The 26,207-nt window shown below is 40.3% G+C and overlaps 1 protein-coding gene across 2 annotated transcripts in view; it reads right to left on the reverse strand.

The window, feature by feature from the left end:
* Positions 1–26,207, reverse strand: part of Sidt1 (SID1 transmembrane family member 1) — a 78,792-nt gene that overhangs the window by 7,708 nt on the left and 44,877 nt on the right. The window contains exons 10-22 of one of the 2 annotated variants that reach the window (XM_090346329.1): positions 23,021–23,064; positions 19,198–19,266; positions 17,234–17,379; positions 16,234–16,307; positions 14,947–15,013; positions 13,354–13,427; positions 12,317–12,440; positions 11,989–12,106; positions 8,866–9,002; positions 8,362–8,470; positions 6,725–6,739; positions 5,585–5,661; positions 3,666–3,712 (exon numbers count right to left, since the gene is read on the reverse strand). In XM_090346329.1, coding sequence (XP_090202455.1) covers positions 3,666–3,712; positions 5,585–5,661; positions 6,725–6,739; positions 8,362–8,470; positions 8,866–9,002; positions 11,989–12,106; positions 12,317–12,440; positions 13,354–13,427; positions 14,947–15,013; positions 16,234–16,307; positions 17,234–17,379; positions 19,198–19,266; positions 23,021–23,064 — 1,101 coding nt within the window. The remainder of the gene's footprint in view (positions 1–3,665; positions 3,713–5,584; positions 5,662–6,724; positions 6,740–8,361; positions 8,471–8,865; positions 9,003–11,988; positions 12,107–12,316; positions 12,441–13,353; positions 13,428–14,946; positions 15,014–16,233; positions 16,308–17,233; positions 17,380–19,197; positions 19,267–23,020; positions 23,065–26,207) is intronic. The other variant, XM_090346340.1, reaches the window with a different exon arrangement.

Genomic DNA, 26,207 nt, shown 5'->3' on the forward strand with positions numbered 1-26,207 from the left:
TACTTTATTACATAACTCTTAATCTCTTATCTGAAATTGTTTTAATAAATTGACATACATACTTTAGAAAACCTTTATCTTGACCCTAAAAGCACAGGAAACAGAAGCAAAAAAGCATGAATAAATGGTTTACACCAAACCTTCTTCATAGCACAGGAAACAGTCAATAGAGTAAAAAGAGAGCCTACAGAACAGGAGAAAATATTTGCCAACTACTCAGCTGACAAAGGATGGGTGTCTGGAGCATGTAAAGAATTAAAAAAGACTTCACAAGACAGGTAATTCAATTTAAAAATGTGCAAATGACCTGGGAAATAAAGATAAGTAGCAGTGGGAATTGGAGGAAGGGTGGATGGGTAGAGGTTAGTTTGATCAGGCCATGTTATAAGCACCCCCAAATCTCCACTGATGTGCAAGTAACATGTTTAAAAATTTTAAATCTTGCTGGGAGTTTGGCCTAGTGGTTAAAGTGCTTGCCTAGCATGCACGAAGACCCGGGTTCGATTCCTTGGTACCACATACATAAAAAAAAAAAAGCCGGAAGTGGTGCTGAGGCGCAAGTGGTAGAGCTCTTAGCCTTGAGAAAGTCCAAGGACAGTGCTCAGGCCCTGAGCTCAAGCCCGGGACTGGCAAAAAAAAAAAAAAAAAATTTTTAAATCTTTAAAAATTCTGCATCTACTATACAGTATTTTGTTGAGCTTCTGAATTCTCTACTAGAATCCATTGACTAATTTAGGGTCAACATCTTCCTGTTTTATTACTATTTTAGACTATGTTAGACTATCTGGTTAGGTTATCTTATCACTTTACTGGCCACATATAGCTATCTAAATGAATTAATTATAATTAAGAAAAAATTAAAAATCCACCTCCTCAGTCAAATTAGCTATATTTCAAGTTCTCAGTGTTCACACGCTAATAATATTAGGAAGTGTAGAGTGCAGAACATTTAGATAAAATTCTATTTATTTATACAGAAAATTCTATTAGATATTCTGGCTGGTCACTATTATTCTCTGGTCCTCTTTTCTTCTATTATTCAGAGACCTTTGAAACTTTTGCTGGAGTAGACAGACTTTAGAATAAAATCACAGTAACTTAATTCCATTTCTAAATTTATACGCTAACTTGGGAAGAGATAACATTATAATAGTTAATCTTCCCACCAAGGCCTTGACATCATTCTTCATTTAGTTAACTTTTCCTTTATGTCTCCTAAAAAGGCGATTACATTTTTTTAAATTTTTTTATTGTAATTAGTAAAAGGGTTACATGATATTTGCCAGATAGAAGGTGCATTAATTCACATACATTGATACCCTTTCACAGTCTTGGTACTCATTACCCTCCCCCCCATTACATTTTCTTTAGACAGATTCAGCACGTTTCCAATTTTTTTTCTAAGTACTTCACTGGTAAAGTTGTTAGTAATGGACTCTCATTTCATATTCCAACTGACTTTGTTTTATGTAATAGAAGAAATTTCCTTCTTTCAGATTTTTTCCAGTTTGTTTTAATTTTTACTGTGAAGGTGATGCACAGAGGGGTTATGGTTTCATAAGTAAGGTACTGAGTACATTTCTTTTTGAACAATGTTATCTCTTCCCTCATTTTATCCCAGTTTTTCTCCCTTGACTCCCCTCCACTTCTTTCAGATTTTGAAATTGTCAGTATGAAAGTAAGTATGTAACTATTAGCTAGGCACAGGTTGGCTTAAGCCTGTAATCCTACCTACTCAGGAGACTGAGATGTGAGAATCGCAGGTCAAAGCCAGCTGGTGGAAGGAAAGCCCAAGAGACTCTTATTTCCAACTAGCCACCAAAAAAATCGGAGGTGGAACTGTGGCTTTGAGCCTCATTACTATCCAAAAAAAGAAGTATATATGTATACATGCATCCACATACAAACATGGGTCAATACTCTCTTCCTTGGAGTACCTGCTAGCTACAGAATGGTATAAGAAGAAAGGACCTTTGTCTTGTCTTCTGAGAAGATTATAAAGAGGCAGAGACAAGCCAGGTGATTCTGAACTCCTGGGCCCACAATCAGAGTAGTTCATTATGAAGGGATTGGACTTTCCTCTTACCAGTGCCATATTTTATATAACCAATGCTGTAGAGTCAGCTTCTAAAAGGGGATGGACCCAGAGGTGACCACCATCTGCCTCATTTTGACCTGTCACAAGCTGAGGAGGGGCTGAGAGGGCGTGGACTGTGCTCCTCTGCCTGGAAGATCTTCAGGATAACAATACAATGACAAGTTTCTTCTCGCAGCTCTCTCCCCCAAATGAGATGGCAAGTCCCATGACTTGATTCTGAATGTGTGCCACTTCCTCATTCTTTTCCATGTCCTGATGTGCGCTGTCTCAAAGAGCATTGACTCTGAGAAGCTTATCAGCAAAGAGCCATACATAATTCAACTTAAAGTTACTTTTGAGTTATCAACAATATAGTTCACATCATGAAGATGACACTAGGTTGTATATTTTTCAGCTCGAACAAAATGCACGGTACTGTCTTGGAGTTCATTTGAAGAAATAAGACTAAGGGAAGGAAGAAAAATGTGAAGAGGAAGGGAATAACATTCAGGAAGAGACCTACAGGGGAAGAAACAGGAAAGAGTTGCACACATGTACATGCACACAAGCACACAACTAAAAGCAATTCTATCACAACGAACCTCTTGTACTATAAATATGCTAATACAATAGTGAGAGAAAAAAAGGAAGGACATGGAATGAAGGGAAGAAGGTAGGGTACAAAGGAAGGCAGGAAGAAAGGCACAGAAGAAAGGGAAGAACGTGAGGAAGGAAGGGAGAAGGGAAAAAAGAAACAAAGAAGGAAGGAAGGAAGGGAAAAGAAAAGAAAGAAGCAAAATTCTGCAATACAGAATGTCTACTTGGAGCCTTTATTGAAGTTCTATAAAAATAATTTGCAACTATGTTGCAGTTTTATGCTTACTGCCAAAATATTTATATATTATAGCTATTTATCTATCCTCTCTTTCTCTCTCTGTCTCTCTCTCTTTATTTCTATTTCTGTCTGTCCTGTCCATAAATGGTTGTCATGTTGAGCAAATGAACTGTTAACTAATGCATCCATGTTTTAAAATAAGCTAGCAGGGCTTCCCAGTGTTTTCTTTGCAGGAGGAAAGGGAACTTTTTGCCAAATCTCTAGGAAAGCACAGTCTTACCTTCTCCTTAATATCAGACTTCCTAGCAAAATGGCAGTGCTGAGAATGTAATCCAAGCTGCTTGGGAAAATTGTGGTTTGAAGGCAGACTGGAAGGAAAAGTATGACCTCATCTTGATAAATAAATGAGATGGGAAGGTTTGCCTGTATCCCAGTTACACAAGAGGCACAGGTAGGATAATCCTTGTCAGAGGCCAGCTTTGGCAAAAGTGAGAGATGCTGCAAGAAAAAATAGCTGAAGCCCTGGGCTGGGTGAACGGCTTCATTGGGAGAGATCTTGTCCAGCAAGTACAAAGCACTGAATAAAGAAACCAATGAAAAAGGAGAGAAACAAAGAAGGAAGGAAGGAAGGAAGGAAGAAAGAAAGAAACAAGAGGAAAAGAATAGAACAGAGGAGAAAAAGTCAAGGAAGGTGAAACCACAGTGTGAGAAACATTAATAAGGATAAAGGCATACTTTCTTCAGACTACTTACAAAGACCAATTAACCAGATTCCCCACAACAAGCAACACCATTCTATCCTGGAAAAGAGAAAAGAGAACATGAAGTGAGAGGCTGAACAGAATATTTATTTTCTTGTAATCTAGTAGTGAAAGCAGCAATTCTAGGAATGCAAGTGCACTATTTTCTGTGGTTCTAAGAACAGCCTTGTCTCGGATCTGCCACAGAGCAAGGCCCTCTACCTCAAACCAACTTGACCTCATCTCTGGAGAAGAAATTATCAGCAGAGCTGAACCTGGATATTCTCCTACTGTTCCACCCTTCTCCACTGCCCACAACTCATCAGATTCCAGCACTTGGGCTTGTGTCTCAGTTGTGAGTGTTGTGGTGTGCTGATGTCTTTCTTTTGCTCCTTATAGGGCTTAAACTCAGGATCTGGGCACTGTTCCTGAATTCTTTTTGTTCAAGACTAGTGCTTTACCACTTTGGGCCACAGTGATACTTCTGGTATTTTGGTGGCTAGCTGGAGAAAAGAGTCTCACAGACTTTCCTGCCTAGACTGACTTTGAACTAGATCCTCAGATCTCAGCTTTTTGAGTAGCTAGGATTATAGGTGTGAGCTACCCATGCCTGGCTGGCACTTATTTTGTACACTTTGTAGACATAACTCTGCCATGGATGCTTTTTAATTCTCATCTGAATCAACATTTCCAGCCTCCATTCTATCTTTTTTTTGTGTGTGTGTGGGTCATGGGGCTTGAACTCAGCCTGGGCGCTGTCCCTGAGCTCTTCAGCTCAAGGCTACCACCCTAGACCTGGGCCTGGGTGTTGTTCCTGTGCTCTTCAGTTCAAGGCTATCACCCTATCCTTGAGTCAAGCCCCACTTCCCATTTTCTAGGGGTTAATTGGAGATAAGAGTCTCAGGTCCTTTTGTGCCTTGGCTGGCTTTGAACCTTGATCCTCAGATCTTAGCTTCCTGACTAGCTAGGATTACAGGTGTGAGCCACCACGCCCAGCTTATTCTCTCATTTCAAAAAAAAAAAAAAAGTAACAGTAGCTTCTGCCTAAACTCTAGACTCTATATAATATCCACATTCCTTTATGTCAGATCCCTTTAGTCATAAAAGATGAACAGTTAGCCAGATTCCTGTAGGTATGCCTATAATCCTGAAGTGGAGCTGTTGCTTAATGGTAGAGTGCTAACGAGTGAAAAAGCTAAGGGACAACATCAAGGTCCTATGTTAGTTGCAGACAGACAGACAGACAGACAGACAGACAGACAGACACACACACACACACACACACACACACACACACACACACGGAAAGTTCAATAGATGTTTATTGAATTCCTATGTGTTAGGTGTCACTTGCCAAAGTTATTCTGAGTAGAGGCTCAGCAGGGCTGGCCCTGACCTCTAAGCTCAGGGTAAACTTTATTCAGATAATATCTTAAAATGTCAAGAGATAACTTTGAGAAATAAATTTCAATCATCAAGCAGTAGCCACAGTTTGAAAAAAAATTCAGGCTCATTGTAAAACGCCAAACTGCAGGGAAATGCACAATGTGGAAAGTAGTAAGTAAGTAATGAAAATGATTCAAGTGCTCACACATCTCTCTCTCTCTCTCTCTGTCTATCTATCTATCTATCTATCTATCTATCTATCTATCTATCTATATATATCTTGAGAGAGTATATGTATATATATGTATATGTATATATATTTAATCTCTGTAAACTAGCAAATGTTTTGTTTACAAAAATGGGACAATACTCTCTTGACTTTTTTAAAAAGAAGTAACATTCTTCTTTTCCCACTAACTGGACCCCAACCACTCTGGGCCATCTGGTCCTTTTGATTTCTGTAGCTTTGAGTGACGGCCCCCAGCCTAACCTTCCTGCTGTTCTCTTACATTTTGGGAAGAGGCCAAGAATAGAGTATGCACGTACCATGTACAGAGGCCGGCTGCACTGCTGCACGCAGTCTGTATAGAACACCATTGCAGCCCTCCGGAAAATCCCCAAATCTGCTGATGACAGAACTGAATCATGAAAAGGCTTAAGAAATTACAAAGGTGGGGAAATGGCCTAAGCTTTTTTTTTTTTTTTTTTTTTTGCCAGTCCTGGTGCTAGAACTCAGGACCTGAGCACTGTCCTTGGGCTTTCTCAAGGCTAGAACTCTACCACTTGAGCCACAGCACCACTTCCAGGTTTTTCTCTGTATGTGGTACCAAGGAATTGAACCCAGGTCTTCATGCATGCTAGGCAAGCACTCTACCACTAGGCCAAACTCCTGGCCCCTGTCCCAAGCTTTTGCGGCTAGGATAATGCCATTTTTGCTTTATTAAATGGCATTAAGATGCTCTGTGTATAATGAGTAAGCAATGATTCTATTCTCTGAAGATGCTATTACCCTGAAGGGCAGTAAGTCCAGGCATCACAAAGGAGAAAGACCAACAAGAATAACAAGCCCCAAGAGTAACATGGGTGGCTGCTGACCCTCACAATCTCTGTTTCTCAATGTGGTTATGAATTAGTAAGGATTGAACCAAGGGAGTCTGAGCTATCCTCAGCAGGTTCAGAAAGCCTACAGCCAGTCAGAAAAATAAAAATGCTGCAAGTTAATAAGGAGAGAAAAAGATGGCAAAGCTTTAAATGATACAAAGTAAAAGGAAGGCATGAAACGCCACCAGTGTGACCACAAGAATGAATCAAGGTCAAAAGAGGGACTGTCTATATCAGTAAGCTGTTCACATTGTTGATATCAAATGCAAACCCAGGCTGCTCAGAGCCAGCAGTTCAGACGGTGTGGGTCCCCACTCTGTTGGGAATGTTATTTCTCTTCAAGGCTGTCCATCTAGGGAACTAACCAGGAAGGAGGGCCCTGGCCTCATAACAGACCAGAAGAGGTAGATAGCAGGTGGAGTCCAAGAACAGCCTGGCCTTTCATCCTCCTTTTGAATCTTCTCCCCCCAACACAGCTTGCCTGACCCTGAAGGGGGTATAGAGGGAACAGAGCTGGCTTATATACACCCAGGGCACTTTGACAGGAAACAACCTAGAGCCTTAGGAAGGCTGGTGGGACATTACCTGTGTCAGACACATCTGAATCAGTAGGAAGCAGAGAGGAAATGAGAGAAAGAAACGATTCGTAAGATGGAAACCAAACAGGTAAACTACTAGTCATTATATATTATTTTCTCAAAATAACAACCACCATTTAATTTCCTAATTATAAACATACTATTTGGTTATCACAAAGAACATAGTCTCTCAGTCTGTGATTCCACATTCCACTGAGATTTTTCTCTGTATCTACTGTGGTGCACCAACTTGCCATTTTATAATCTACCCTGCCCTGCGCAAATCCTGAGGTGTCTGTCCTGGGTTCTGGGATCACAAAGTGCTCTGCAAGTGCTCTTTAGGCACTGTCCTACGTATGAAACATTCTGTCTCAGCACTGCTGCCTCTCCTGGTCTGTATTTGTTTTCTAGTACAGTCTGAGGGCCCTAGAGAAAACAAGCCGTTAGAAAGCAGAGGCAGCAGATGATGAGACTAGAGAGGTTGGAGTCAACAGAATATCAGCTCCAAGATCCATGAATCCAAATTCTGGATTTGGGACTAGCTTGAAACACCTTCATTATCACAAAAAAATAACAAGTTTTTCTTTTTGATTCTGGTACCCCTGTAATCACCCGAAGAAGACGGGGCACAGAACTTGAACACAGCCCGTGAAATTCCAAGTGGCCCTTTCCACTTGCAACTTATCTCTCTCTTGGTAGCAGGATAAAGAGGCTAACGTGTCTGAACCAGGCAGTGGGTTCCACACAGTCCTTGGGGGTAGAAGAAGAGGATCCCCAACAAGATACTGTATGGACAAGGGAGAAGAGTGAGCTCAGAGCAGTTATCTCCTCAGGCTCGCAATGTCTATCAACTAAAGGTCACTGCTGCTTTTGGAGTGATTAACTGTCCTGGAAAGAATTCCTCTCCAAGGCACATTTTGGTAACTTCTCCTTTGTTCTGTTGGGTCTATAGAATAAACCCTCATCAGTCTTGGTGCATGACACCTTTTTCCTGCTGGGATTCTCAGAAATTATTACATGGCTATAATTCTTTACTTCACGAGAGATAAACTGAGTTAGTGTTGTATTACAGTTAGTAATACCTTCGGTATTCATGAATATGGTCATGAAAATTCCCTTTATTATGTCTGTGCTTTCTTTTTTCTTTTTTTTTTTTTTTTCTTGCACCAGACCTGGGTCTTGAACTCAGAGTCTGAGCATTGTCCTTGAGCTTTCTCAAGGCTAGAAACTCTACCACTTGAGCCACAGCACCACTTCTGGCCTTTTCTGTGTATATGGTACCAAGGAATTGAACCTGGGACTTCGTGCATGGTAGGCAAGCACTCTACCACTAGGCCAAACTCCTGGCCTATGTCTGTGCTTTTAAATGAGTTAACCCTTGGTTTCTAATATACATTTAAATGCTGTGACTTGTTTGCAAGTAGGAGCTAGAAGTATGCTTCAGCTCTGAGGTGTGATATAGTTTTCTTAGCTGAAAACACAACTTATTGTAATCCTGAAGGAAGAAATTCCTGGAGATAATCAAACACAGAACAGACTTCAGAACATGTGTTCATGGTGCTCAGTAACACTCTGGTTTAGGTTAACAGAAGGCATCAGGGTAAGTCAACCATGCAATGACCACAGAAAAAAGAAGTAACTCACCTATCTTGAAACGACCCATGTAGTAGATCTGGGAGCTGAGGGCCAAGGATGCCAGAATGTGGATTGCAGAGAAGATGACCCAGAACCATACATCGTTTTTCCCAAACACCTACGAGTAGAAATGGAGATTATTTTGATCTGGATTTTCTACCAGAAGTGTCTCTTAGGCAATCGTAAGGAGACAAAATTTAACTGTGTGTACATTTTATTTTTTTCCCTTCTTCCTAGAACTCACAAAGGTGGACTACACGGTGGACAGGACAAATAATAGCTATTTCCAATTAATCACAGAAAATGCTGGAAGTGATGCTATGGCTCAAATGGTAGAGCACTAGCCTTGAGCAAAAAGGAGCTCAGGGACAGAGTCCAAGCCCAGAGGTTGAGCCTCAAGACTGGCAAAACAAAACGAAAAACACCCCCAGCCACCCAAGGTCAAACAAACCACAGAAATCCTCCCAAGAGGGCCCTTTCAAGATCCCAGAAGGCGGGTGGAGGGGGCCATACCACTCCAAGCACTGTGAGCGTGATGACCACCGCGAAGGAGGCGTAGGCAGAGTAGGCACTGGCGTTGATGTCTGGGTGGCGAGTCTGATAGAGCTTCAACATGCACAGGCCTGCGATCATGTACATGAAAGAGGTATCTGGGGACACACACAAGTCACGCTATGAGGTTCCGGACGTGACACATGTCACTTTCTACATTTGTCTTCAGTTTCTGGGCACCCCTTCACTTCAGTTGCATGGATGTTTCCTGATACCTCTAAACATTTCAGCCCCCACCCCTGGTGCATTCTCTAAAAAAATCCCACATAGGCCATTTCTAACCCCACTCTAAGGCTGTTCTTATCCATTGTATGAGAGGATAAGTGATCAGTTACTGCTGCTTGCATTTGTATTTTCAAGGCTCATGTTCAACAATGTTAATGAAAGAATCCTGAATGGTAATGGAGGCAATAAGACGGCAGGTGGGCGTAGAAGGTTGTTCTCAGTACCTTGAAATATAACCACATTGACCATTGCGTGAGTGTGTGTGTATGTGTATTGTGTATTGTATTTCTCGACAGTTAAGTGACAGGCAATAACTAGACACTAAATGTAGCTTAGCTGCATTAGAATTATAGAGATGTGCTGGACAGGATGGCTCGCGCCTGGCATCCTAGCTACTCAGGAGGTTGAGATCTGAGGATCAAGGTTCAAAGCTAGCCTAGGCACTAAAGTCTGTGTGACTCTTATCTCCAATTTATTACTAGAAAACTGGAAGTGGCACTGGAGCTCCAGGGGTAGGGTGGTTGTCTTGAGCTGAAGAGCTCAGGAACAGTGGCCAGGCCCAGAGTTCAAGCCCCACGACCGCCAAAAACAAAACAAAACAAAACAAAAAAAAGAAAAGAAAAAAAAAGAAAGAAAATAATTATAGAGATGCAAAGTCAAACAGCAATTTGCTGCTCCATATTACTCAAAAATTAGTTAAAAAAAAACCTTGTATGTCTGAAAATAACAAATCCTAATGCTAATGTGAAGTAACCTTCATAGTAGAGTAGGAATAAACATTCTGGAGAGAAATTTAAGTCTCTGGCAAACCAGAAGATGTACAAACCAAGTGATTAGATGCACAGAACTTGTACTTCTTCTAGCTATCCACAAAATCTCTATCACATGTGCACAAGGAAATATGGGGAAAATGCTCATTGTCTTCACAGCTAAATCTAAATGTTGTTCAATGGAGTTGATGATTGTGACATATTTTATAATGGAATGTGATAGCACTTAAAAATAAATAAATTCCACCTTTGTGGTTCAGTTTTAATCAAGTCTCTCATTGTTGAATGATGACTGATTGTTGAATGAAAAATGAAGATTTCGGAACACAATGTGATAAATTAATATTAATGTAGTAGAAATACAAAAACAAAATCAAAGGATGAATACTAAATGAGACATATTTGTTGTCTTTGGGGAAGGAAAGGATAAGTTTGGTTAAAAAGTTCAGTAAATAGATTCAAAGTGATTTAACTTTATTCCACTTTTTTGGCAAGTCTAAGAAACTAAAAAATGTATTTTAGCTGGACATTGGTGGCTCATACCTGTAATTCTAGTGCCCAGGCTCTGAGTTCAAGCCCAAAACTGACACCAAAGGAAAGGTTATCTTTGAGTAAGAAAGATGTTATTGATCGACTACCAGTCCAGTTCCCCGCCCCCCCCTCCCCCGGTCTCTCAGTCCTGGAGAATGAATTCAGGGCCTGGGCACTGTCCTTGGGCTTTCTCAAGGCTAGTACCCTACCACTTGAGCAACAGTACCATTTCCAGCTTTTTCTGTATATGTGGTACCGGGAAATCAAACTCAGGGTTTTGTGCATGCTAGGCAATCATTCTACCCCTAGGCCAAACTCCTGGCCACTTCTCTTCTCTTTTCTTTTTTTCTCTTTTCTTTGTTTTGTAGAGTCAAAAATCTCACCATGTAGCCCAGTCTGTCCTCATGCTTCAGCCTCCAACTACTGTGATTACAGGAATTAGTTCTTCCAGCCAGGCTCATCCTTTCTCTGTAACAGCATTTGGATATAAACCTGGATCTACCCTCTTATCAACTCAGAAACAGTAACCTTCCTGCATCTCAGTTTCAGAAAAGCTAGCCCCACTCTTGACTCAGGGATAGGTCTGACTGGTCAAAAGGTGATTTTACCCCTTTTCTGATTTGGTATAACAATACAGCCTAAATTAGACTGTATTTAGTGACTGACTCAGGCATTGACTCATGGCTGTAAGTTTTTGATGTGTGGTAAGTCATTATCTTGAGCTTTAAAGAAAGAAAAAAATTTTCTTGGTCCTAAGTGAAAGCTCTTGGAAGGCAGTTCAAAAAACCTCCTCTGGAATCAGACAATGTGGACTTGAAGCCAAGATCTCTTGTTTATTTTTGGCCACCATGGGAGAAGTCAGTTTCAGGATGAAACCAACATACAGATGGTATACAATCACAGACATCACACAAAGAACTGGAGTCTTCCAGACCATCAGCTGATTTATCTTCTTATTCCTTTATCTAAGCCAGTTAATAAGAATTAGTCTTTCTATGACTTTCACCCCTTCAACTATGCCAAGTTACACTAAGGGCCCTTTCAACAACTGTGTTGGTGGATTTTAATTGACTTGCCACCTAATGCTTGACCCACTGTCTGCCTTTGGAACCAACCTTGGGGTCATCCTTAGTGTTGAATGTTTTCTGGTCTAACAGGTGGTCAAAAAGAAAAACCAGAGGCGGGAGTTTGGCCTAGTGGTAGAGTGCTTGCTTAGCATGCATGAAGACCAGTGTTCGATTCCTCAGTACCACATTATACATAGAAAAAGCCAGAAATGGTGCTGTGACTCAAGTGGTAGAGCTCTAGCCTTGAGAAAGCTCAAGGACAGTGCTCAGGTCCTGAGTTCTAGGCCTAGGACTGGCAAAACACAAAAACAAAAAAAACCCAGTGGTACAACAGGTAGAAACTAGGCTGTGTGGTGAGGTGCTCTGAGATGGCTGCGGCTCACACCAAAATGGGTTTTAGTTCTGGTGAAGTTGAAGTTGGCATTTTGGGAAGCAACCGGGATGAGTCTCCTATAACACAAATCTGTGTAGCTGATGTAAAGTCAGATTACCGAACTGGAAATTGGAGTAATTAGGGCAGACGTGGTAACAGGCACTGAGTACTCCTTCCATCAGCAGGGCGATGCCCATAGCATAGAAGAGACCGAAGTGTTTGGGAATCCCATACTCCTGAAAAGGAGAAAGTGGGCTCAGTAGAAAGACACTAGTTAGCAACCTACCCCCCGAATCTGGATGCCCACTTGCTGATATTGTGGAGCTCATTGGACATCACAGAGCATCGCACTGACACATCGGATGCCCCTCCTCCTGTAGGTCCTTTTTAGGATCGTGGCCCCATCCTTCCAGCTCCTACCTTTGCTGCTCCCATTCTCTCCTCACCATAGCAAAAATGTCCTTCGCTTCTAGGGCTCTTCGATGCACAATGTCTCGGCGCAAGACTATGAGCAGGAAGAGGAAGCCCAGAAGCACGTGACCCAGGTTGCTGAGAATATTGTTGAAGGCACTGTAGAGGAGTGAAAAATCAGGAGCGTGACTAATGCATTCAGATGAATGAATGAGAGAACTCAGTGTTCATTTTTGTTTTTGTTTTTCTACTACTAACCTTTCCCTACAATCTCAGGAACACTCTTTAAGCTAGCTCCTCATTTTAGGATGCTTATTAAGCTTTTGGCAACATGTCTATCTCCTCCTAGGAATGCTTGATCCGCATCTCTCACCACTGCCTGGTCTCCTTTGACCCTAATGGCTCTGGCAAAGTAAGAGTCCGAGGAGAGCTGCTTCCAGAACTGCTTCATCATTTGCACTGCACTGCGAGAGTGAATTCTCCCAGACAAGCCCTTGTTGTGTATTGGCATTCAGGTCTTGAATTGTTGATTGCAGAATAAACACCAGCTGATCACAGCCGACAGCTTTTTGCAGGAAGTCAAAGTTGGTTCAGTTCTTGGACAAGAAAGGAACTTCCCACCTTCCAGGCAAATGCTCTTTTCATTTCCCCAAACTCTGATGGCTTGAGAACAGCCCTCAGGACCAGACCCAGACCCAGACCCAGTGTAGGTTACTAATAGCAGAGGGACCTTCAGCAAGTCCTTATCTGCCTAAGCCAAAACAGGAAATGTATCTCATGAGACTATCTAACTGCTTAAATAAGACATGCGGCCCACAAACACTTTCCATATCAGCTAGGATTACACCTGACCTACAGATTCCAAAAAACTATTCCTCAACAGGTTATTTTTAGGAATATTGCCTGTGCTCACCCAGGAATGAGCAAAGCATGCCTGATCTCAAATTCTGACTTTAATTCTTCTTTATCCTAATTGTAATAGTTATCCACAATTGTTTGTAGTGCTTTTTAAGAGAAACTGATATTATATCAGAGAGAATTAGCCTCACAAGCATCCAGAGGCTGGGTTTACCTCAAGACGCCCAAGGGGTGAGCACAGAGGAAGTTGTAGTAACAGATGTCCTGGTTGCCTGTGACATTTACCACCTGAAAAATGAAGTGTAAAAAAGGAATTGTGGGTTTTTCACCATCCTTGGAGTCTCACCAGAAGTTACAGAGTAGGCCAGGCTGACAGTAGTTCATAATGTAGCCACTGCTCCTTCTCAGCTGGGCTGGGCTGGGCCATTGCCACCTGCTGGGACATATTTTGCTTTGGATGGAAATAATCTGTGCACCCTGTTAATTGACCTCAGATGGAAGTCAGCTAAGTGTGGATCCTTTGTTATCATAAGGAAAGGACTATGAACAGATGAAAGCATGGATACTTGCCTTGAAGACTGTCTTGCTATGTCCTATTCTCTAGATTAAAGCTGGGGGACAGGAAGTTGGATAAAAAAAGCCACTGAGCAGGTGTATTAGAAAAACTGTATTAAGTTTTCCATAGTCATTCCCTTTTCCATCCAGAATGTACTCAAGCCACAGAACGGCTGTAGATTCTGACAGGGCCCAAAGCATACAGAGAATATTTAGATTATAAACAGTGGTGTTCAAACCCTATAATGACTGTCCACATTATGTAACAAGTATGGAATGGACTAAATATTTTCAGATCATTAGCTCTCAAAGCTGGCTGTACATAGGAATCAGCTCCCTCCCTCCCTCCCTCCATCCTTCTCTTCCACCCTCCCTCTCTTTTTCCTTCCTTCCTTCCTTCCTTTCCTTCCCTCCTTCCTTCCTTCCATCACTCCTCTCTTTCTCTATTTTCCCCCTTTTCCCTCTCTTTCTTTTTGGTGCCAGAACTGGAGCTTGAACTCTGGGCTTCATGTTCTTGCTTAGCTTTATTGCTCAAGGAGGCATTCTTCTACTTGAACCACACTTCTACCTCTGGAATCAGTTTTGATTTAAACAATACTAATGCTTGTTCTACTCCCAGAGACCCTGTCTACTTGGAGTGAGGAACAGACTGTACAATGGAGTCTTAGAAGTATCCTGTGAGATTTCAACGCACACAACAGAATGAGCACCATTGCACAAAGCTACTTTAGTAGCCTGTGATGTTCTAAATGGTTTGTCTGTGTATCATCACTTCTAGAGAATGTGTGGAACTTTACCCTTTTCAATATTCTGTGATGATCAGAAATCATGATTACCAGCACATGGTTACCATTATTTAATGGATGTAATTGACCAGACTGAATTTCAAATTGGTAGACAACGTAAGAGTTGTCCCAGGTCTTCGGTAATCAAACAACTTGGATAACAGATTGAAAAGTCAGTAAAAGCCAGATATAGTGACACATATCTGTAACCTTAGCACTTGGGAGGTATAGGCAGGAAGATTGAGAATGTGAGGCTACTTGGGGCTACCTAGCCAAATTTTGTCTTAAAATTTACCAGGAAAAAGGTGAGAGGTCAGTTTGACATGAAACTATGGAGAAGTCCTATGGGAATCCAAATGGAAAACGAATTCTTGAACTGATCCTACGTTAAATCTTTCTCTGAGAGTCACACTGGAGATTTGTCCCACAGGGTAGAGTCTGGGATTTGGCCCCGGGCCAGCACTTACTGTCTGGTAGGTGATAACCAGCTGGATCACAGGCAGTGCATAAAACACAGCAATAGTGATGATGTTCCTGTATGGAGAAAAAGACACAGAGTTACTTCTATTTTTATTTTTTTTGTGTGTGGGTCAAATGGCTTGAACTTGGCCTGGGCTTTGTCTCTGAGCTCTTCAGCTCAAGGCTACCACCCTACCCTAGAGCCAAGCCCAGCTTCCCATTTTGTAGAGGTTAATTGGAGATAAGAGTCTCAGGTCCTTTTGTGCCTGGGCTGGCTCTGACCCTTGATCCTCAGATCTCTGCCTCCTGAGTAGCTAGGATTAGAGGCGTGAGCCACCATGCCTGGCTACGGATCAACTTCTACATTAACGATGGAATCTTTGCTCGGTGTTTTCAAAGGAATGATACCACCCCATAACTCCATAGTTAGCTTCCAAGAGCAATTAGAAGCAGGTGATGCAGTTCCTGTTTCTCCAGTCTTCTCCCTTTCTTTGCATTTGGGTATTTGGTGCACAGTATTTCGAAGAGGAAAGGAAGGGAAGGGAAGAAGGGAAGGGGAGGAGACGAGAGGGGAGTGGAGGGGAGTAAACACATGTACCCCTTGGGTACTATATAGTTTGGCAACAGAGAAAAACACTGAAAATATTAACTGAAATGGTGTAGCTGGAGGTTGATGAGAAGCATTCAACGAAGAATAGGTTTTTCCCCTTCCTGTTTGTACAATCATTTGTAAAACCTTTGCTTCTAGTGTAATTATATGATTAATGATGGACAATCTCTTTAGCATGTTTCTGCAGTGCCTGAAGTTACAAGTAAAAGATGAGGGGTCATATGATGAAGGCACGGTTCTCTCTGTGCTATAAAATTGCATATGGCCCTTGTGTCCCTGTTTCTTCTCTAATATCTGTTTCCAAGGGGAAAGCACATTCCTCAGGAAAGAGCAGGAAATACAGTCATAGAAGAACAACAGTGTGTGTGGAGGAGGGGCTCACCACATAGGTCAGGCTCTTGGCTGGCTTCATGAGCGTGATCATCACAGGTGGTCTCTACTATTAACTGTGGGGTCAGTACCTATTATGGTTGCTCATGAAATGGTAACACCTTGTAAAATAACTGCCTGTGGCTTGTAGATAGAATACTTTGAATCAGTTAAGGACTGAGCATGAAGTTCAGTGACAGAGTACTTCCTCAGTATGTGTGAGGTTCTGACTTTGATCCCTAGTGCCACAATGAACGAATGAATGAATGAGTGCATCAATCTTTTTTATAAATGGGAGCCATAGCCATCTACTTACCAAAAATAGATCTTATATTTTTTGCTGACGATTCTCCTGTCCTTCCTGGACAGATCTGACAGGTAAAGAAACATCTAGGATGCCAAAAAAAAAAAAAAAGCGAGAGAAAGAATGTGAAATTATCCTTGACTTTGTTTATATACAATACATATAGTTTATAAAATTTTGACTTAATCATTTACTAGAAGTTGAAATTATTAAGATTTTTTTTTGAATTTTGTTTTTCCTAGGTTATCTTAATAAAATCCTAATGTTTTTCTTGGAATATTAAGGATTGGCTGATGGGGAAATGAATGGGAATAATGAATGCTTTTTATATCTTAAATATTGATTTTCCTATTTGCAGAGCTAGCTAGTGTTTATTTTTTAAAATTACATGTGGTTGAAAGTGTGTATTTCTTTTTACTGGGTACCACACAATATAATAAAGATATGTCAGAACGAAATGAGTTTTACTTTGATATGTACAAAAACAGGGAGCTTTCTAAGGTACAACCCTTAAACTAATCTTTTTTTTTTTTGGCCAGTTCTGGGGCTTGAACTCAGGACCTAGGCATTGTCCTTGAGCTTTCTCAAGTGCTCTACCACTTGAGTCACAGCACCTCTTCTGGCTTTTTCTATATATGTACGGGGAAATTGAATGTAGGGCTTCGTGCATTCTAGGCAAGCACTCTACCACTGGGTTATGCCCTTGGCCCTTCAGGAGAAGCTTTTGTTCCATCTAGTTGGATTCCTTCCTCCTTTTTTGTCTATAGTCAGCCATGTAGATACTAAGAATATTTAATGCTCTGTTCATTCTATCTCACCCCCAACTACACACATACCCAAGGAGAAAATGTACTAATTAACAGAGGACTGCTTTGAGTCTATTGTTAAGTTTGTCTAGACCTGGGAAATGTGACTTCTCCTGAAGGGAAGGAACAGAAATCGAGACACAGGTGAAGTTTATTCTATTCCCCAACATTGTACTATCTCAAGAAGCACAGCCTGGCAGGGGTACCTTGGTACGGATGATGTTTTTGTCATTCTCAATATCTGGCATGGTGTCAAAGTCACTCTCCTCCACAGAACTGTCTGTGTCTGACTGGCATGGCTGCCCACCCTCAGAGGAGGACATCTGTCTTCCAGGACTGGAGCTTGACTCGTCTGAAACAGAAAACTCATCTGCCATGAAAAGCCAAGAACAGTGCATGGAACCCATTCTTCTGTTTAAAGCAGACTGACTCCTAGAAAATTCTGTGCTGCTCCACAAGAATTCCTTAACCAGGAGATATATTCTTTCTTTCCTGTCTTCTCAATGGGCTTTTGCTTCCCCCCCCCACTTTTCTCCGATCTTCATAATTAACTTGTCTATTTCCACATCAAAATGCATATTAGGATATAAAGGCATCTGCTCTGTTAGCTTTTTGGATGCAAAATAACATTGTGCTTAGATTTCATGTTTCATATTTTTAAAATATGAACAGAAAGATACCAACATTCACATGCACACTGTTATGTGTTATGTATAGCATCTACTGCATATATGTGTGTGTATACACATATCTAGTAGCTATACATTTCTCACACATAGACTATTTATCCACAGATGTCCCCCACATGCTATTTCTATGGTTATATAATGGAAAGAACATTCTCAGGAAGCAGGAGTCGTCTGTTCCCATGAATGTTTCTTAGAGCAGATGGAATTTGTGCAGCTTGAGCACATGAGCAGAGCCTACCTTCTGCTTTATTTTTTCTTTTCAGATTTTTTTTTAAAACCTGCTTTTACAGAACTAAAAATAAATAGCCTACACTGAGCACACATGCTCAGTTACAGAATGACAAGAAAGGAATGCAGGACTCACAGTCTCTCTCTCCCTCTCCCTGCGCCCTGCCCCCTCCCCATCTATCTATCTATCTATCTATCTATCTATCTATCTATCTATCTATCTATCTATCTATCTATCTTACTGAGGCTTGATTGCAGAGCCTGTCCCTTAGCTTTTACTCAAGGCTGGTGCTCTACCATTTGAACTCTATTTCTGGCATTTTGGTGGTTAATTGGAGTTAAGAGTCTCACAGACTTTCCTGCTCAGGCTGGCTTTATTGACCTACGGTCCTCAGATCTCAGCCTCTTGAATAGCTAGGATTATAGATGTGAGCCCCCAGTGCTAAGCTCACATGGATATTTTATTTTATTTTATTTTTGCCAGTCGTGGGCTTGAGCACTGTCCTTGGACTTTCTCAAGGCTAGAGCTCTGCCACTTGAGCCTCAGCACCACTTTCGGCTTTTTTCTATGTATGTGGTACGGAGGAATCGAACCCGGGTCTTCATGCATGCTAGGCAAGCACTTTAACCACTAGGCCAAACTCCCGGCCCTCACATGGATATTTTAAGGAACATCATTCACAGGCCTAGAAGCATCATGGAAGGATCAGGCAGCTCAGTGCATGTCTACTCTAACAAGACAAATAGGAAGACTCTGTTCCCTTCAGCTGTTTAATGAACTCTGGGTTTGGCAAGGGAATGAGTGGCAGTGAGCAAGCTCAGGTGTGAATTAGCCAAATGTAGGACCATTAGCCAGAGCCAGGTTCACCTGCTGCATTGTCTTAGTCTTCTGATGGCCCTTACTCCACCTACACCTGAGAATGAAACAAGTGGTCAATTGTTGTCAGGCTTGCTGTGATATATTTCTCATGCCCTAAAATCAGGCTGGGTAGAAATAATGTCCCCAAGGGCCTTGGTAGTTGATAGCAAGAACTGTAGTTAGCAGACCCCAAAAAACAGACAATAGAACTGCAGAAAGTCAGCCTTGCAGGAACCTTCCAACATTTACAATCAATTCATCTTATATATAAAGGACAATTTCACAGGATGACTGGCTGGAAGATGCTCAGAGAGATTGGAAGTCAATTGCCCTTTGTATGCTAATCTCTGGAGAGTTGGAAAAGTTCCAACATTATACACAATGTAGAAAATACCTATGGCCCCATAATTGCTTCCTTCAGGTGTGCTGGCAGAGATGGGATGTGACACCATATTTCCAGAGCCTGTGGGGGGAAAAAGAAATCCAGAGGCAAACACCTTATGTTCAGCTGTGAAAACCAAATCCCACATCTTTTCCCCAAAACATTCGGCTATAGTATTTTTTTTTTTTTTTTGCCAGTCCAGGGTTTGGCTTGAACTCAGTGCCTGGGCACTGTTCTCAAGCTTTCTCAAAGCTAGCGCTCTACCACCTGGACCACAGAACCACTTGCTCACTTGCAGCTTTTTCTGTGTATGTGGTACGGAGGAGGAGAACCCAGGACTTTGTGTATGTTTGGCAAGCACTCTAAACTCTAGGCCACACTACCAGCCCTTGATTTTCTTTTTTCTTTAGTATAGAAGCAAAAAAATTGTGGTCCTCTGGCAGCCTTCTGTTTTATTGGCTGGTCATAAAATGAAGAATTGTTTTTAAGTTTCAAAAAAACCAGCCAAACAAAAGAGGAATATTTCATGGAAGGTGATGTTTTTGTGAAATTCAAATTTCTTTCTTGTATCGAAAGTTCTATTGAAACCTGGCCATACTCATAGGTACAAATATGGCTGCTTTTGAATAACTGTGGAACTGTTAAGTAACTAAAACTTAGACTGTATTATCCAAAAATGCCTAACATCTTTGTTGCCTAACACTTTAAAAAGTAATTAAAAAAAAGAGGTGGGCTCTGGTGGCTCACACCTGTAATCCTAGCTACTAAGATTCCTTGATACAACATATACAGAAAAAGCCAGAAGTGGTGCTGTGGATCAAGTGGTAGAGCACTAGCACCAAAGGACAGTGCCCAGGCTCTGAGTTCAAGCCCCAGGACTGGCAAAAAAAAAATAAGCAAGCATTAGGCAGAAAAGTGATTTAGCTCTATGGTCTTGGCTATGCACAATTTACAGATGAAATCAGCCTGGATGGGATAAAAGTATTTTGTCCATTTTGTTGGTGGGTAAGGCCTTTCAGAATGCTAAAGCAGACTGAGGCTGGTCACCTGCGTCTCACACTTGTAATCCTAGCTATTTATAGGAGGCTGAGATCTGAGGATTGTGGTTGGAAGCCAGCCTGGGCAAGAAAGTCCATGAGACTCTTACCTCCAATCAACTACCAGAAAACTGGAAGTGGAACTGTGACACAGTGTGGTAGAGTGCTGGTCTTAAGCAAAAACGCTCAGGAACAGTAGTGCCTAGGCCCTCAGTTCAACAACAAAACATTTCAAAAGCAGTCTGACAAGGTAGCTCATTGTTACAGTGTTTGCCTCGCATTTGGGAAGTCCTAAGTTTGATCCTGAACACTAGGGCTTGAATGAAAACAAAAAACAAAAAACAAACAAAAAACAAAAAACAAATCAAAGCATTTCCTTCCAAATTTCAAGTATGATCATATTTACACTTTTAACTGTAGAGTATTTAGAAAGCAAAATTAAACACAAAATAACAGTTGAGAGGACAGATCAAGATGTTCTGGCTGAGAATAGCAGGCACAGGACTGTGAATGAGCTCATCTTAATGAGGAAACTTGTTTTAGTATGGTTTTCGCTGTGGAAGTGTCACTTGCCATCTGCCTACTTCCCTCACAGAATATAATATACTTACGTGTCTGGTTTTTATACTAAATGTTTCATAAGAGAAGAACAAATTTATTTCCTGTTGAGCATGTTTGGGTCTTTCAGGGACTTCATATTTGTGGTTGTCCTGCCCCCTTCTGTCTGTGAAGCTGCAGGAGAGGGAGTCAAAAATGATGGGAACTAGCTGCCATGAAATTTAATTTTCATGCCATCTGGTTATCTCATTTTTTTCACTTTCAAAAATTGAGAACGAAGTGAAGAAAAACATTCATCTTTGCAGAGGAATGTAAAAATTAAATTCCTCCAAGAAAAAAAAATGGCACAAGAAAAGTCAAGAGAAATTTAGAAAGAGTGGAGAGACAAGATTACAATTCGTGGTGAACATACAAGTTCCCTGCTTCCTGACTGAACTGGTACTTCGTTGGATTATCATCTGCTTCTAGCAACTGATGCACTGATTTATTTTTTCCCCCAGTGGCCCTAAGTCTTTGGAGACCTTTTCAGTTGTTCCAATGAGGAAATGTAGTACTAGAATATGGTAGGTGAGGTGAATAAACCCCCACAGTGTATAGGACATACCCTAACAACAAAGAGTAATCTGGCCTATCGTCTCAATAATTCTGAGTTTGAGAAATCTTGCCATTAGAGAAACAGGGCCTCAGAGTAGGTTAACATATGATGTGTTGGTAAACTTACTCCTTCGGTGTCTAGTTTAATAATAAGTATATGATCGACTCCAGACTAGTGGAATACCAGAAAGTTTGGAGACTTCTGAATAGTTCCTTCCACTTCTTGTGATTGCTATCGTTGCTTACTACTATATAAATATCAGCAGTATGTCTACTTTTTTTCAGTTATTTGTTTCTGCTTGTTATCCAAAGGGTGCTTCTAACTCTTAGCTAATTTCAGAGCCTTCCTGACCTTAGACAATAATCTGGTTTAAGTTTCAGCTGACTGGAGTTATGCTTTGATGTTCCAGAGACCTTCTTAACATCAAATTCCTTTACTTATTGTTGTAATACTAAAATGACATCATCTATACAATAAAAACATAACAGACTATCCATTCCCAGGGTACCTAGGTGGAATCCAATGCTCAAGTCCAACAAGGCCTAAACTAGCAAATTTGGGGAGTGTTATAGGAACCAACATTGACACCCAGCCAGCAGATAAAGTTTCTGAAACATTTCACAAATAAAAGGGAAATTAGCACTAGCATTTTAAAGCCACAAAACAAGTGTTCTTTAATAGTCTTTTATATTTGCAGTCGAATGTTTATCCAAATAAAGCACCTGGGTGGCTGGAAAAATAGACATGTTGACATTAAGGAAGATGTAAAAAATGTAAAAAAAACACAAAACCCGAAAACCAAACCAAACCAAAACAAAAAAGCAATCTTCCAGCAAAAGGAGAAATGTCCTGCTGGTAGGGGGCAAGGATGATTTCCTGTGTCTTTCTAAGATTCTGTGGACTCAGTTAAATGTGGAAGATAGAAATTAATATCTACTACATAGATCTTAAAAATCAAGTCCTCCTTCTCATTCTTTTTCCAAATTCTTACTCTATGCAAATTAGCTCATGAATACTGAGCAACTTATGCTGAAATAGGTGTTGCAAAAATAATCACAGTTAAAATTTTTAGTTGTAAGGAAAAAATCAGGTAATCGAATGCTTTTGAGCAAAATTTCAGAGGTGGGGAAAGAAAGCTTAGGTAGTTATTTATCCTGGATTCTATGAAGTTGTGATCTTTGTTACACTTGTTAGTCTCAAATATTTCAGTATTCTGGATATTTATGCAACAAAAGCTTTTATTTCAATTGGGGGGGATGGAAACCTTTTATGAAAATTCTCACAATTTTCTAGAATCAGCTTTATGAAAATTTTCACAATCATTCTAGAATCAGCTTTGGGTTAATGTAAACCTAAATAGTTATGTCCTAGAAAAGATTAAATGTTGAAAAAAGAATAGCTGACAAGTGGGGTGTGAATAATTACAAGGGTCACTCCATCTTAAGGTTCTAAATGTGAGCTCCACTCCCATAATTACCAATTATAAAACTGGTTCTTGCCAGCTCTACCTTTTGTAGAAAGACCACAAATTAGTCTATTCTGTGGGATAGGAATCAAAAGACAGAGAGGCAAAGGACACACGAAAGGGGATGTTGCCACTCATTGTTCAATATCATTCTGAATTCAGACAAGGCGATTTTCTTACCGTTATTGGAACCAAAGCTTCCATCAATAGATTTTCTCTGAAACCTGCAAACAAGCACATATACTTGCTCCTAAAAACACCAATAATGTCAGCATTTTACATTTGTTTCCAGTACCCTTCATTGTGAATCTGTCTGCGAAGTGTTTTGAAATGAATTTTGGATGTGGAGAAATTGGAACCCTGATCCATTTATGGGTGGGACTATAAAATGGTAAGTTATTTGGCACATATACAATCATGTTCATCTCTGCCCTCTTCACAATAGCCAAGAGATGAAAACAACTCAGATGCCCCACTACAGATGAATGGGTACAAAAAATGTGGTATGTATATACAATGGAGTTCTACATAGCCACCAGATAAGATTAAATAATTGTATTCACTGGGAAGTGGATGGAACTAGAGTAAAACCACAGGAACAAAAGGTGCATGGTCTCTTTGGTATGTGGGTATTAGATCTAAACAACAATACAACAAGAGCAATGACTCAATCCTCAGGTATTCCAGGTCATTGACATGAATTTGGAGATATAAATATATCTACATAGACATTTAGGTCTATGATAGGATATATAATCTATAGACATATATTGATATATTATATAGATTGATATGTATCTATGACATACAAAGATTCAGCTTAATTTTAATTATGTTCTTAAATTTATGTGCCAGTGATTGCATATAGAGATTTTTCTTGAACACTTGTTTGTAAAACATGACATTTGAAATATGATATAAAAAGTCAGTTTTAATGAAACAAAACAGAACACATTAACTAGAAAAATCTCTGATTACTTTTAAAATAAAATTCTCAGTAAGTAAATTTAAATAATGGTAAGTCATTTGGGAAACAATTGAAAGCTCTTCAAAAAGTTACAGAGTTATCACGTGATCCAGCAACATTAGTCTAGGCATATACACTATGCCAGGTTATTACCTGATTGCCTACTAATTTCAGATAACTTACATGCCATAAAATTTACCATTTAAAATATACAATTCAATTAATTTTAGTATGTTTACAAAGTTGTACAACTATCACCACTATATAATTTCAAAATTTCTTAATAGAAACATGATTTTCAATTTTTACTCTCATTTTGTATGTTGTCTTACATCTTCATTAATAGTATTTTTTTTGGCTAGTCCTGGGCTTGAACTCAGGGGCTAAGCACTGTCATTGGACTTTCTCAAGGCTGGAGCTCTACCACTTGAGCCTCAGCACCATTTCTGGCTTTTTTGTATATATTTGGTACCAAGGAATTGAACCCAGGTCTTCATGCATGCTAGGCAAGCACTCTACCATAGGCCAAACTCCTGGTCCTGATAGTATTTTTTAGAGCACAAAACTTTTCATTTCATAAAATATAACTTAATCTATTATTTTCTTCTATGACTTGTGCTTCTGGTATCTAAGAAATCATTTCCTAAGGATTTATAGCTATATCTTCTTCTAGGAGTTTTTGTAGTTTTAACTCTTAAGCTTATATCTTTGATCCATTTGGAATTGAATTTTGTACATGGTAGAAGCTAGAGTGCAGCATCATTCTTTTGGCATGTGGGTATCTAGTTGCTTTAGCATCATTTGTTGAAAAGTAGGTACTTTCTCCATTTAATTGTCCTGGTAGAACACTGAAGATAGACAAAGATTTTAAGTCTGTTTCTGAATGATCAATTCTATTCCATTGGTCTCAGTTATCTGAGCTTTGTAGTGTTGTGTGTGTGCATGCATACTGGGGCTTGAACTCAGGAGCTGTGTGCTGTCTCTTAGCTTTTCTAACTATTCTAGATGTGAGGGAGATGGTGGTGAGCAATTTTAATGATATTGACTGGCAACTAATTATATGGATTCATAGAAGATAATGGGTTTGGATTAATGGAGTTTTCCCACGTATATGTTAGCTTCTAGAAATGGGACAATTCTTCATTAGAGGAGTTGAATGATTTATATAGCCAGAATGAGATAGAAACTATCCAGTGGACACATGTAAAAATAACAAATGAGAGCCATTCTAGGCTAATTGCAAGATGACTGTATCTTGTCAATCCAAAGGTAATTGAACTTCTCCATTTCTGGAAATGGGGCAGGCCTCATGACTTAACTCCTCTTCTTCCAGAAGGATAAAGGGAAAGCATTTTTAAAACCTACAGTTTAAGGAGGTCTGGGAAGTTTCCCACTATCTCTCTTGAAGATGTAATTATCTCAGCCTAGCCAACAGGAGGATGACAGATCAACGTCCCTGATGCCAATCTAAGTGACCCCGCTTCTAGAGAACCTGCCAGCAGGCCATTTCTAGCAGGACTATCTTGCTGGTCCACAGATTCATGATAAACTTAAATATTCATTATTGTATGCCACTGGAATTTTCAAGGTTATTTTTCTAAAACTACCTGATTGAATATCAGTGAAAGAACCAAACGCAGGGTGAGTAGTCAGGCTTGAGTACTTTGGATATGACATGAGACAAGGTGATTGAAAACAACATGTATTCAGTGCTTAACCAAAGGTCTACAAGGGATTCAATAAATACTTGTTGAATGGATTGCAGGTGGAAGATGGAAAGGCCAATACAACATAAAACCTCGTTCTACCTGATTTCCTCAATTTGTTCCACAACTTCTATATGTATTAGGTAACACACTATAGGGGACTTGCCAACCATGTAACAGTCTCTTGCAAAGAGTGGCTTCGTATGTTTTTTGTTGCTGTTGTTTGGGGTTTTTTTGTGGGGGGGTCAGGGCGCTCTTCAGCTCAAGGGTACCACCCTACCCTGGAGTCAAGCCCCACTTCCCAATTTTTAGAGCTTAATTGGAGATAAGAGTCTCAGGTCCTTTTGTGTCTGGGCTGGCTTTGAACCTCACATCTCAGCCTCCTGAGTAGCTAGGATTGCAGTGTGAGCCACCGCACCCAGCTTTCATATGGTTTTGTGGGAAACTTTGGTTCACTTAGTTCAATGGAAGGAGAGTTCTTCTATTAGCATTTTCCCTCAGTCTGTTCCCCTGTTTAGGATGCCAGCTCATTCTTATGTTTCCAGATTTCTATTTTCAGTTTGTCTATATTTGAGAAGAATCTTTGCTTGTACATTTAACAGTAGCAAAATAATCTGCAGCTAAAGGGTTTAACAGAGCAACTTTCCAAAACTGTGCTCACTTCAGTTGGCTGAACAGTAACTTTTTTTTTTAC

This window comes from Megascapheus bottae, chromosome 1, assembly GCF_031878675.1.
Source record: "Megascapheus bottae isolate mThoBot1 chromosome 1, mThoBot2.hap1, whole genome shotgun sequence".
Taxonomy (NCBI): Eukaryota; Metazoa; Chordata; class Mammalia; order Rodentia; family Geomyidae; genus Megascapheus; species Megascapheus bottae.